This window comes from Aedes aegypti, unplaced genomic scaffold, assembly GCF_002204515.2.
Source record: "Aedes aegypti strain LVP_AGWG unplaced genomic scaffold, AaegL5.0 Primary Assembly AGWG_AaegL5_hic_scaff_499_PBJ_arrow, whole genome shotgun sequence".
Classification (NCBI taxonomy): domain Eukaryota; kingdom Metazoa; phylum Arthropoda; class Insecta; order Diptera; family Culicidae; genus Aedes; species Aedes aegypti.
This window is the reverse complement of record NW_018736172.1, coordinates 36,548-50,682: the sequence shown is the minus strand read 5'-3', so window position 1 is coordinate 50,682 and position 14,135 is coordinate 36,548. Positions and strand designations below refer to the sequence as shown.

At 38.2% G+C, this 14,135-nt stretch overlaps 1 protein-coding gene across 2 annotated transcripts; it reads right to left on the bottom strand.

Moving 5' to 3' along the window:
* Positions 1 to 842: 842 nt before the first annotated feature.
* On the bottom strand, positions 843 to 13,760 carry LOC110681163 (neuropeptide FF receptor 2-like). 2 transcript variants are annotated; one of them, XM_021856933.1, is made up of 7 exons: positions 13,648 to 13,760; positions 2,611 to 2,714; positions 2,238 to 2,541; positions 1,803 to 2,178; positions 1,679 to 1,742; positions 1,368 to 1,624; positions 843 to 1,310 (listed from the first exon to the last, which is right to left on the bottom strand). In XM_021856933.1, exons 2-7 carry the CDS (start codon positions 2,695 to 2,697, stop codon positions 1,127 to 1,129), a joined length of 1,272 nt encoding a protein of 423 aa, XP_021712625.1. In that variant the 5' UTR covers positions 2,698 to 2,714; positions 13,648 to 13,760; the 3' UTR covers positions 843 to 1,126. The 2 variants fall into 2 exon arrangements, with proteins under 2 accessions (XP_021712625.1, XP_021712624.1); XM_021856932.1 differs by having other exon boundaries at positions 1,679 to 2,178.
* Between the last annotated feature and the right edge of the window lie 375 nt (positions 13,761 to 14,135).

Sequence of the window (14,135 nt, the reverse complement as noted above, 5' to 3'; positions counted from 1 at the left end):
ACAGATTTGATTGGCAGATCACTAGAACTTTTTTGAACATTTTATCACTAGAGTGGTTCAAAAAATCGTATTTACTCCACGCCGCTAATTCGATTCAAGATCAAATTCTGAGTGTCCTCCCAAAATTTAATCTCATTTGGATGAAAATTGAGACTGCACAAGCCCTTCAAAGTTTATATGAGTAATTTTCATGGGATAATCAAATCATTCAATCGGTCATAGTGTTTGCTCATGTGCTTTTGGAGATTCGCACTACGTTGATAATTTAAGATACATTCATCAGCTATAACAATAGAAGTAATAAACCATAGAAGAAGAATGTCGCTGTCGGAACATCTTTTGCTGGCGGAGATAGGCGGGGCTATAAATGTCAACGCGAAAATGTATGCAGTTTGACAGCCAGAACAAAAGGAACACCAGCGACATTATTCTTCTATGGTTAATAATTTCTATTGCTATAACTTTGCCGAAGACCGTTTTCAAATCGGATGCCTCAGTAATTAGTTATTGATTTTTATATGAGTTGTAAAACTTAGACTATAATAATTAGGCTGAACTGCATGGGTCACTGGGACTCCACCCAATTACCCCGAATTCCATTTCCCCGAATGCTAGCACCCCGAATTCCATTACCCCGAAAGCTATAGTCAAGGAAATTTGCATTACAAAAAGATCCTGGACCGATCGGGATTCCAACCCAGACACCTAACAACTCGGCTAAGGAAGGGCCTATCTTTTATTATCAACATAGCTCTAATCCCCAAGAAGGGCAAACACTTTGACCGATTGAATGATTTGCTTGCTTTTCCCATTGTTATTCCCATATAAACTTTGAAGGGCTTGTGAAGTCTCAATTTTCATCCGAATGAGCCCAAATTTTGGGAAGAATCGAATGAGCGGTGTGGTATGAAGCAAAAACTATTTTTTAATCACTCTATTACTCACTGTATCGTGGTTTCCACACCATACCATATAAATTTGTTTATGTCATTCAAATTTCTTTAATAACTCACATATGTTTGAGAAAAAAAACAAACAAACTGTTCTTTTCACGTCCAATAAGAGCAACTTAGTGTAAATAAAATACATAGCAACAAAAATGACTTATTTTCTATAATGTTGGCGCTTACGTCAGCTTAGCGATTATTGGCTCATTGACTGAGGCTTTCTGTTCCTGAGACGCATTCCTCGCTCCTGTTTCCGATGATTGTGTTCCATTAGCTTCCGGGTTATTGTTTTCCACTTTTCTATTATTGTAACGCCTATCCTTCCATCTTATTGTGGAATTTAGCCAGTTAGTAGCCGATCGTCTGAAAATATCGTTATATATAAATAGTTTCTGTTCAAGCAAATCCAAGGAAAACTACCTTTTGATTCCTCTTTTTGAAATCATTCCTTCAGTATGCGTTTTCTTCGAAAATGATATGATCCTTGGCTTTTTTGGTTTTTCATCAACTTGCTCATCGTCGCTGAAGCGTAAAAGTGTCCCAAGGATTCTCGAATCCCTGAATGCTCTCCGAAATGTTCTATTGGTCAATCCATAAATGATCGGATTCATTGCAGAATACAAGAATATGAAAGCAACTTTGGCAAACCACCAAAGCATAATGAAGCTTTCACTTATCTGTAAGTTTAACAGTATAAATAATAGTGTCACATTTAACAAATTTACACGTACCGCAAAACTATTATTATCGTCGACATCCTTGTAGTAGATCAGGATCATAACGGTGAAAGGAATCCTTACAATTATGAAGGTAATAAGTACAATAAATAATGTTTTGGCCACACGACTTTTGTACCTTACAACCATTGGATGCTCCCTGTTCATTGCTTTTCTTTCATACCGATCTAGTTTACACAAGATCGTACTGTAAGTAACCATCATGACACTCAACGGAAGCCAAACCAACAAGATAATTATATAGTCCCAGTATAGTGGCATCACATGTTTATCTTCCGAGCAAAATGTTTCGTGAAAATTGCTCCAGTCTCTTTCTTTGAAGTTTCGATAAATTGCTAAGGGCAAAGCAGCAACAAACCCTAAAATCCAGCACCCAATCGATGCTACAATAACGCTACTCATTTTGAATCTCGCTTTTCTGGATAGAACAATTGCTGCCAAACGATCGTAACTTACGACACAGAGAGCCAAAATAGAAGTGATAAGAAGTCCACCTAGAATTATTGTAAGTATTGATCAATTATCATATGATAAAAAACTAAATTTGATTTACCTTCAACAAATCCTTCCAGCTTACATCCAATTGGTCCTAGTACGTAACTCTGATGAATGTCGTGCAATATGAACATTGGTGGACAAATCAACAACGTCACCAAATCAATGAGGGCGAGATTTGCTATTAACATATGCGTTGGTGTGCGCAATGATCGATTGGAGAAAATAATTTCCAAGAGGGAAACGTTACCCAATATGCCAAACAGTACAATCGGTATCAAAACGGACAGCTTTAAAATGATGTCTTTGTCTGGAATTTGATCCCACACTTCCATAGGGTAAGAATGTTGCGATGTGTTGATCTGTGGAGAAATTGGAGAAAATTGAAATGGATTAATTTGAAAATATTTTCATCAGAAGAGATGATGTACCGCTGTTGGCATGGCCCAAAAAAACCGTGGGGCAGGAACTCTCAAAAGAGATGCGTCCTCCGGTTGTAAACTGAACCCGGTTTTCATCGCTGCAGATTTGATTCCTGAAATGAAACATGTAAATTGGTACATTTAAATAAATGAGCAATATACTTAGGCTTGAGGTGAACAGTGAAGTACCTCAGTATATATAGATTAACCGTAAGATAGAACACGCGTTTGAAATATAATTAATTTTATTGTGGTAAACTTTTAACTAATACACATCTTATCATTCGTTAGCTTGAAATATGAAACAGGTATCTGATTCTTAATGATTTATGATTTGTTTTCATTTGTTATAAGCATACTCAATGGACCAGTACAAGTTTTACAGTACTTCTTCCATATATGTTTGAAAAAATGTCTAAGGATGTCTTAAAAAAAATGTTACAGTTATTCATCCAGGGATGTTTTCAGAGAAACATCAAGGAAATTTTACAGAGTTTTGTGGAGAATATTTTGCAAAAATCCTGAGTAACCTCTAATAAAACTTGTGTGAGCTCTACTCCTGGATTATAGTTGAAATTCTTCCTAGGATTTTTCAATAAATTACAAATTTGACTTTGACTTTTTGTCTCCCTCATTTTTTTTTTCGGGCCCAATTTGGTATTTTGAGGAGGCAGTTGATAAAACGATTATCAAAACCTGAAGGTTTCCACCAAATATCTTAACAAATCCGATGGGTTTTGATATTTTTTTCAGTTTTACTGCTTATTTTTTTCGATGTCAATAAAATTATATAATGACATGTGTTTCAATGCATAAATATATTTTACACTTGATTTATCACACCTTCAGCATGAGTTTAGTTACTGTCGCATGATCTAACACCAGATAACTACGCGTAATGCTGGAGGGACCGGCAGGGCCTACTACCAGTCTCTACTAACACTCAAATCACTAACAAGACTGGGAAACCAACGATCACCTTTATCAGTAGCACTATTTCTAATAGTAGTATTAGTTCAATATACACAAGTCGTTTTCAATAGTCCACGAGGCGCAAGAGTGGGTGCGGGTGGTCTCTGCGTCTCACACATTGAAAATAGACTTTTATATTAGGTTTACTAACAACGTAGTAATACTTACCTTGGTATAAGACCAATACTGTGGATTGCCCTAATTCAGCGCATCTGCTCAATCCGATGCCCATACCGCTATTTGTTTTTTGTATATTCATAATTGCAATTAAAAACATCGTTAACAATAATTTCCAATGTTTGAGAAATATTCCAAAATGTGCTGATTTACGGCATTTTACAATATTGCGTTACTAGAGGTTGTAGCGGAATTAGAGAAGTATTACTGATATATGTATAATAATTAGAAAACTAATGGCGCTGTCGTTACTGAAATGTTTCATTTTTTACTGTCTTTTATAAAATAATATAATATTTTTGAACAGAATGCTGCAATTTATAACTTATTTAATTCTCTAAACATTTTTGCACTACCTTGCATTCACACCAACACTGGCGACATTAGCGTTCTTTGGGTAGTATTTCTGTTATGTAGTAGTAACCTCTACCGTTTTTATTCTAACGATCATAACATAATTATCGTGAGCGTAATAGTGGAAAAGCATAGAAGTAGCTTTTGTATTTGTAGTTAAGATACCATGGTATTAGTTGAATCCTGTCCTTTGGTTCAGAATGGGGTACGGGCGCGTTCTGCCAACTCGGCAGAACAGAGGCAGATTTCTTGTGTGAACAAGTTACAACATGGACGTTCTAAAGTGCCAGAATGAAGTGTTGGGCTTGTGGGGAGCCCTTGAAGATGGAGTGGAAGGTCATTACTTCGCGTTCGTGCTATACTTCTCTTTATCTATAAAATTATATACAATAACCGACCCTTAGCTTAACTATTTAAATTATCAGTTGCAAATACAATAATCTTTTTGAGCTAACTAACATGTCGTCGCGTTAATTTTATCATAATGATCTTTTATCTACATTCGTCGAACCATTCTGAATGGCCGTTGTGAGAATATCACCAAGAACTTCTCACATGCAATAAAGCTGGATTGTCCTACATTGAAACATTAAGATTTTTGCTCTTTCGGATAAATTTTATGTGGTTCATAATCAGTTTCAGGGATTGTTATCGTGGGAATCCAAAGAGCGAATTTTGTATGACTTCAGTGTAGGCCAATACTGCAATAAAGCATGTTACAATCACTAACATTTCTTCTCTCCCTATCCTTGTTTTCATATTTAACCCGCCACTACCACGAGCAACAATGCAATGTAAACAGCGTAATGGCCGAGGAAACGCGGATACGGGAACGATCGTCGGAACCAACGGACCAACGAAGGATTGCAGCAACCTCCAGCTAAATGAGAGAAGTATCCAATGTAACAGTCTAATTTGGTTCAGACTTAAACAACAATTTAACATTGTACCCTCCCCTTGGTTATGCGACCATGCCGCGATGGGAGGGCATAATCCATTAGCCCATATGATGGAAACCAAAGGCGTAACCTGTAGTGGTGGTATCACATTTTGGCATTTTTTGATTAAAGCCGCGTCATAATTTATTTGGCATAGACGCAATAATATCTCGGATGTGATCCAACGGACATTCTGCGTCATTGATAGAATTGATGCCCATTTCAAATGATTAATTTATTCGAAGTGGACATTAATACTATTGGTGATGTTCAGTTTGCCTTTCAAAACCATTTCGACTAGACAGTATTAATAATGACACTACTACACTACTATCTATCTATCTATATAAATAAAAATGGAGTGGTGTTTGTATGTCACGAAATGGCTTCCAAACGGGTCAACCGATTTGAATGATTATTTTTCCGTTTTGTTCGTCAAGTGTTCCGACGTGTTTGTGTGTATAAAAATCCCAGGATATTCACCGGGAAAGTCGGAAAAACGAGCGTGAACGAAACTGTCGTTTTGTATGGGACGATCCAAAGCATTTTTCAACAGCCTACTTGATGGCAAGACGAAGTTTGCTGGGCCCACTAGTTTCAAATAAATTCTGATGGAGCTGCTGATTTTCACAATGCTTCCTTTTTTCAGAAGCAAGGGAATATGGGTATTTTTCAAAAACTACCACGTCACAATACTAATAAAAAACAGTGTTCATGTGGGCGCCATTGCCTAGTCCGTCTGAGTATTGGTCCTGGTAGAGGGGAAACTTGGCAAAAGCCAGACCGAGGGTTCAGCCTTGACAAGTTAAGCTGTCAGGCAGCTCCAACTGAATACCACAAAAAAAATCAGTTTTCGTCATTAATAAAAACATCTTTTGAATTGTTCGACATTACAGATGTTGACGTATTTTTTAAAGCTTCTACCAAAAACTTCTGAGACAAAAATACAAAACTAGCTTTAAATATAAGTCGTATATTTCCCCCTTGTCCATGGATCGCATCATCGACCAGAGGTTTTCCCAGAGGGATCCCAGATCTTTTCCTACCTCACTAATAAACACCCTTCCCGTGGTGATTGTGGAGATGCAGAGGTATTCTCGGTCTCTAGAAGCAACAATCATTACAGCCTAACATTCCTTCCCCATCCCAACTGACTGTAAGGACTTGGCCGGCGCCGTTATTGATCAATAATATTAGATCTGCTAAAATTGCACTTCGAGTGTAAGCGGGAACTCCCATCCCTTATTCATTTGGATCGTAGTGCAATTCTTACCAGTTCCGATCAATCACGGAGTAGCAACCATTGACATGTACAGTCAGTTTATGCTATGCTATGCTTATTTTTTCGATGTCAATAAAATATTTGTATCAGCTATACTGAAAACACAACATTCGAATTTGGATATTGATGAAATTTCTTGAAGAAAATCGGACAGAATCCCTTAAGAAATTTATCTATGAAGGATCGAAGCAAACACTGTAATATGTAATTACTGCAGTCTGGAACCTTGAAAGTTTCTCCGGTTCCCTGTGCATCGTACTTTGTTTGGACAGAATAATCCGTTTTATGTTTGTTGTCGTCGTTTTAACGAAGTATCTGACAGATTTGATTTTAATATGTCGAAGTTAACATTCAAAAGAAGTATTAGTTCATAAGTATCAGTCTGTGCGACTTGTTCGAAGGCATGTAAATAAATAAAATCCATGGAGGATTGAAAATTTTATTTGATTTTTTTTAAATATTGAACCGCTGCAAAAATATTTTAATAAAATGCCTTTTTTTCAAGGCATTTCTCTCGGAGGAACTTAATGTCGAATCCCAGAGGAATTTTTTAAAATATTGTAATAGATATCATCGAATAAAAACCAGAAGATTTCGACCTCAACTGTAAGGCCTAGTCTAGTACACGACACTGAAGACGGCCTTACAGTTGAGGTCGAAATACGCGTATCTGTCAAAGGATACAAACTCTAGTGGAATTAAATGGTATAGTACTAAATTCGGTTTTTTCATCTACTTATAGGTATTCTACTAAACAGCTCGAAGATTTATGAGCATGAGCATGAGCATGAGCATATATGACCGTACAATTCGTAGTTGCTACTCCGTGATTGACTAGAGCAATCGAAGTTGCACAGGGAATCAATGAATGGGGCTTGGGATTAGCTAACCATTCTTCAATGTGCACAAATCGAGAGCTCAAATTTTAAAAGTCAATAACGGCGCCGGCCACGTCCTTACGGTCATCGGGGAAGGGAAGGAATGTTAGCTAGACAACCGTTGTTACTAGAGACCGAAGAATCTTCTGCATCTCCACAGTTGTCATGGAAGGGATATTGGGTTAGTGGGATAAGGTAAAGATCTGGGAGTCACCAGCGATTGGTGATGCGATCCATGATACATTCACGCCTAACCCGTTTAACGCCACTATTTATTCATGCCGCGCGAGCGACGCGCAATACGATTGATCCTGCTCACATCACCCGCCCCCGCAGGAGCAAGCGACACGAGCAAAGGATCAAACACTACTGACCCTATCCGCGAATCACGCCACTATTTATTCATGCCGCGCGAGCGACATCACCCGCCCCCGCAGGAGCAAGCGACGCGAGCAAAGGATCAAACACTACTAACCCTATCCGCGAATCTCGCCACTATTTATTCATGCCGCGCGAGCGACGCGCAACACGATTGATCCTGCTCACATCACCCGCCCCCGCAGGAGCAAGCGACACGAGCAAAGGATCAAACACTACTGACCCTATCCGCGAATCACGCCACTATTTATTCATGCCGCGCGAGCGACGCGCAACACGATTGATCCTGCTCACATCACCCGCCCCCGCAGGAGCAAGCGACACGAGCAAAGGATCAAACACTACTGACCCTATCCGCGAATCACGCCACTATTTATTCATGCCGCGCGAGCGACGCGCAACACGATTGATCCTGCTCACATCACCCGCCCCCGCAGGAGCAAGCGACACGAGCAAAGGATCAAACACTACTCACTACTAAACAGCTCGAAGATTTATTATAAAAACCAGGAACTTTCGAGCAATTTCTTAGAGTAATCGCGGGCGAATTTCTAAAATAATCCTTAGGAAAATGCCTGGAATAAATTAAAAATCGGTGTAGGAGTTATTGTATTGTTTCTTTGAATAATGTCGAAACAATTTTTTTTTCAACCCTGGAATGAAGCTTTGTGAACAACTGGAGAAAACGGTAAAAGAATCAGTGGAAAAACGTCTGGAGGAATTGGCGAACACGCCCAGGGCAAAAAGCCACTCAAATAAAGATAAATAGTTATAATAAGTCTGGAGAATTTTTTTTATAATAATGCATGAGAACATTACTCGAGGTAGAAGCGATGGACTGGTCTGGTTTGCCAAAAAATACGTTTAGAAAAATTGGATCCGCATAGTCATGAACCAACGAAATTTCAGACATCGGACAGTTCAAGTTAGACTAAAAACTAGACAAAAACGATGAATAAATTTCCGTTGAAGAAGATAAAATCCTCGTGTTGGGTGAAAATAACACCATTTTTATTTTTTTATTAGTAACATTCCAAACATTACATTCCTTTCTTATATCTAGGTGTTCTGTGTTATTAGACAACACTATCATCCTTATTTGATAAAACAAATTAAAGATTTATCAACATTTTGTTAACAACATATTACATTTCATTTGCCGTAGCAGTTCAAATTTTTACAGGTGAGTTGATTTCACCCGCTTAAGAGAGAAAAAAAACACGTTTTCAATTTACTTAACCTAAATATATAACGCAATCAGAATCATTTTCAAAATTTTATTATGAATTCTCTGCAGAGCTATCTTCCTGATATTACAACAGTTAGTCCATATTGGTGCAGCATACAACATGGCTGGCCTGAGAATTTGTTTGAATATCAAAAGCTTGCTCTTAAGACAAGGTTTTGATTTTCTATTAATAAGCGGATAGAGACATTTTACATATTTGTTACATTTGACTTGAATGCCCTTAACTTCATCTGACCAATTTATTGGAACTCCTCTCATCGTGACAACATGTCTACTTTAAGGTATTAAATAAAGAGCTTTTGGTTTATGTGGGAATATTATTAGTTGAGTTTTGGAAGCATTAGGAGAAATCTTCCATTTTTACAAGTGTTAGGAGAAATCTTCCTTTTTTGCAAGTATGAAGAAAAAATATCCAAACTTTTTTGCAATCGACTACAGATGACACGCAGGTTTTGTCCTTTGAGGGAGAGGCCTGTGCCATCCGCAAACAAGGATTTTTGACATCCCTGAGGTAACTCAGGTAAGTCAGATATGAATTTGAATTGAATTGAATTAGGGTAGGTGTACCAGTTATGGACATAGTGGTTCCCTATTTCGCCATACGTGATTACTTGAATGTCTTCACATTTTGAAAGATTTTGTGTGTTGTAGTAGGAAGAATAAAGATATATCTTGATGTTGAGACATTCAAAAAGATGTAAAATGTGAAAGGTATTGAAAGTTCATATGTGTCCAAATAGGGAACCACTATGGCCATAACTGGTACACTTTCCCTACTTTTTATTGAAGGGATTTTCTGCCGTAGGCAGGTTCATCCCCAGTCAGGTAAAAAAGAAAACAGGACAAGCCTGAAGGGCCAGCCTGAGAAAAAAAAAAAACAAAAATGTTGTAACTAGTCTAGGGACACATAGTAATTACATCGAGAGAGATTTAATTAAAACTAGTTGACATAAAACCACAAATTAACACAACATAAACCTGGGGGTACAATAAGGAGCCACTTCTTATGTGCCTAACATTCAGAGCGAACGAATGGACGGATCAGTTTAATCAGATGGCAGAACATGCATATCATGGGACAACAACAGCTAGTGGGTTACGATCACGTGAATTGTACAAGGACAATCTAAATCTTATAGTATAATCCGGCGTCCCTAATGAAGGAGATAAGCGCCCCCATTGAAGAGAGGTCGTCCTGCAGGGCTTCTCGTATGCTACCAGAAATCCCATACATCTGTCTGGGGCTATCAAAGGCTGGGCAGTTGCAGATAAAATGCTCAACTGTGTTACCCGTGTCACAGACTTCGCAGGACCGATGGAAAGGGTTTCCTCCGTGATTGTGGGACATCCTTGTGTGGCCTGTTCTCAACCGGGAGATTATTGTTTGGTCCTTCATCGACTTCAGGTGTGTCCAAGCATCGGTGCTTCGTTTTATTTTTCGCAGGTAGGCCCCTCGTGAGTTTGCCCATTCTGCCTGCCATGTCTGGCGTGTGGTCGATTTCACCCACCTTCGAATATCAGCAAGGGGTACCTTAGTGCTGTAACGAGGGCCAGAAGGGCCGGATCCTGCAAGGAAATCTGCGGTTGCGTTTCCAGGAACGCCGCTGTGTTCTGGAACCCACATTATGGTCGCATAGGGCCTTTTTTATTATCCCCTGGATCCACGGGTGACGAGGGGTTTAGATTGGAGTGCTGTGAAGCAGCTCGCTGAGTCGGTGATGATGACTATAGGGCTGGTAGTAGGTACAGTGGCGGCATATAGAACAGCCGCTGCTTCGGCGGAGAAGATAGAGCACTGTCCGGGGAGGATGAGGCTGGTTGCTAAATTTTCATCTGTTATACCTATCCCAACACCTCGTACGGAGAGGGATCCGTCTGTGTATCGTCGCTGGTGTGCTGAGTAGTCTTTGCGAAGAATCTCGGCGACGGTTTTTCGCAATCGGATGGAGGAATCACCTGCCTTAAAACTTACTTTATTCTGTCGTCGAATTTAACATTTGAGTTGCGCAAGTCTCGTTTGCCACACCACTGCGTTTTGGCAATTGGTGGGAGACTCGAACCGGTGGGGTTTTCTAGCTGGTGGTCTGCTACTTCTATGAGGCGAGTTCTGCGGTTTCCTGCGGTCCTCTCAGCAATAGCGGCTGCTTTCGTGCTTTGGGTTACAATGACGGCGTTTTTTACTTCCTCACTTGAATCAAAGAGCCTGGGCTAGAGACTGCTTCGATTTGGTGTTCGGAAAATTTGTCTAGAGCATCGAACTGATTACTCATTTCTCATTTGAAGAGAGCGCGCAATCCGGTGAAAAGTTCTTTCTTCCATTCTTCCCGACCAGAACCACATGACAAGATTATAACAAATTCCTATCAACAGCAATTTAAAATAACATACCTGGATAAAATTTTGCTATCAAGATGGCTTTGTTCTCAATTTGTTATATTTTAAGTAACACATTTATAACAACATTTGTAATATTTTTGACATCGCATTTATAAGTTTGTTGCAAATAACATCCGATGTCATAAACAGTAACATAGTTTGCAATATTTTTTTTTTTTTTTCTATCTTTATTAACGAGATTTTTAGCCCTCGGCTAGTTCATCTCGGGACCAACGGCTTTACTTCCCTTCCGAAGGAAGTCGTCACTAAAATTTTTAGTGACTATCTCGGGGATGGGATTCGATCCCAGGTCCTCGGCGTGAGAGGCGTGTGTTCTAACCACTACACCAGGTCCGTCCCCTCGTTTGCAATAATTTTATTATTTTGTAACATCCTTAATTAACAATTAACAACATTAACAATCCTTAATCCTTTAATTTGGTGCAAATTTTGTTGAATTTTTGTTTTTTTAACTACTAACTGTACATGTTTTGTAACAACTAGTGATATAAAAAAATCATATCAGAGGAACACATTCTGTTATAATCTTGTTTCTTCCGTCTGGTCGGGTTGCCACTTGTAGTACCAGTTTTAAACCCCACTTTTTTGGTAGGCAATTGGGCAGAATTCAGAGATATATCCTTCCGTTTGTTTGTAGTTTCAGCCATGTTTAGTGAATAAACGAAAGAAGACGTGACCTTCGAGAGTTTTTTTTTCCTAAGCCGGTGTCCAAGAAGAATTTCGCCAACGGGTCCAACGAAAAATCGAAGCCACGGGTACAAACAGGGATTAATAGTAGAAAAAAAATAGTAATGAAAAGTATTGATACAACTGCTTTAGTAGCACTGAAAAGTACCGTTTTTTTTAGCACTGAAAAGTACTGTTTTCGTAGCACTGAGAAGTACTGTTATATTGCTTTAGGTAGTTTAAAAAAAAAACTTCCAAGAGCAGAGAGAATTCGTGTACGCACAGCCTGAAGGTACGATGCGCACTGTTAAATAGAATGATGTTTACCACAAAGTAGAAAGAAAGTATAAATCGAACTTGTTCTGAACTTTCTAGTTGTTGATAAGTGCATGAGTTACTTTTTCGAGAACCTAGCTCTGATAATATCCGTTATGATCTCTTATTCAGCGATATAGTTTCATTAGAACCCAAAATCTACTCGAAGTGAACTTTATTTATTTTTCATTGAATACTTTCTTGTAGAATAAACATGCACTTATGCACCGAAAACCTTTTGAAGCAATGAGTTAAAATTTTCTCCAGCGATAGTAAACGTGTACTCATCAATATGTCACAGAAGAGACTTTTCCTCAGTGTAACGCGAAAAGTAATGAAATAATTCTATTGAACCATACGAACCATCTGAGCGTCGGATTTAATAGATAAATCTACCTCATACAGTCGACTACCAAGATCTGGATGTTTTTCATCTCGATATCGCTTCCTATATCGACTATTTCTACGGTCCGTTCAATCTGTTTTCAATTTCACTTTCCACATGTCGATACTCCATTATTTCGATAGCTCTATCTTGATGTGTTCTTGTTCATTTTTGTTCCAAATTTACATTTATTCGTTTCAGATGCGTTCTCCGTAAACAAATAACATATTTTTTTTAAACTCCCATACGAAAAGCGTGACAAAGGAGGTCGACTTCTACCAGACAATTTTGCAAATTTGACCTTGTTAATTTTCCTGTTCCAGAGGGTTTCTAACCCTAGTGTAAATTGCAAATTTCTTGCATGTCTCGATGGTCTTATCAATATCGAGATGTGGCAAGTCAAGAGTAGTATAGAATATACTTTGATAATGATGTCATGTATACAAAGCTCCATACTGAATAAAATCTGAAACAATGAACTTTTCTCACATCATTTATACTAACAAAATTCACAGGACTGATTTTTCCTTTTGACCAATTAGCAAGCGGTGTATACTTATCAATGTTTTCTACTATAAAAAGAAGTTTGTGTACATCCATTGTAAAATCACTTTTGATGTATTGTTTATTATTTTTTACCATTTATTAAGGTAAAACGGCTTGGAATCCAACTTTCAAGATTCAACCAAAACACCAAAGGCACTAATCTCGCGAAAGAAGCATCAAACAACAGTGCACTTTATATTTTGGCTTTTTGCACCAGCAAAAAGCTTAACATAAGAATATAAAGAACATTTGCCCATTTGTTATTTAGTTTGATGCCTTTTAAACCGTTAATACGGACGCACGACTACGAGAGTTCTTTTAATTGATACTTGTGGAAGGTCTCATAATACTGAGAAATAGGCTTTGCATAATTTGTCAAAAACTGTGTAGATTACACGGTTTTTGATGTTTCAACTATATTTTTTGTTACACATTTTAAATTCTACGTACAAGAAGAGCATTCTCTTTGTATACAAGTTTGCACTACCTATTGTTAAAACACTACTCACTTTAAATTTGAAAACTGATTAAAGGCCTATACTAACGATCAAGTTGCACGCCACACCTTGCACAAAGATCACAACCTTCACAATCGAGAATCTGACAACAAACTGGCAAAAATTAAACCAGCTGCAGGTTATTCCATAGTTGGAGCATATAAATTTCAGATACTCGGAGAATATGGAATCGATACATTTATTTATAGAACCTTTTCCGAATAATAAAATAGTAGGGGTGCCTGGGTTAACATGTACTTTTAGGACAAAACGCATGTTGTCAGTTTCTGTGGAATAAACAACTTTCCAGTGAAAAATACTATGCAGATTGATGAAACGCTGTTTATTGTTCACACCCTGAAAATTTCATATACTTTGAATAATTAAACAGGGAGATAGAACGAGAAATTCGAAAAGCACGGTTCGGATGTTACTTATTGCGAATAGGTTTTTGTTGAGCTTCTGATTGGAGCAATATGATTTTCATTAGTCGTCTCAGA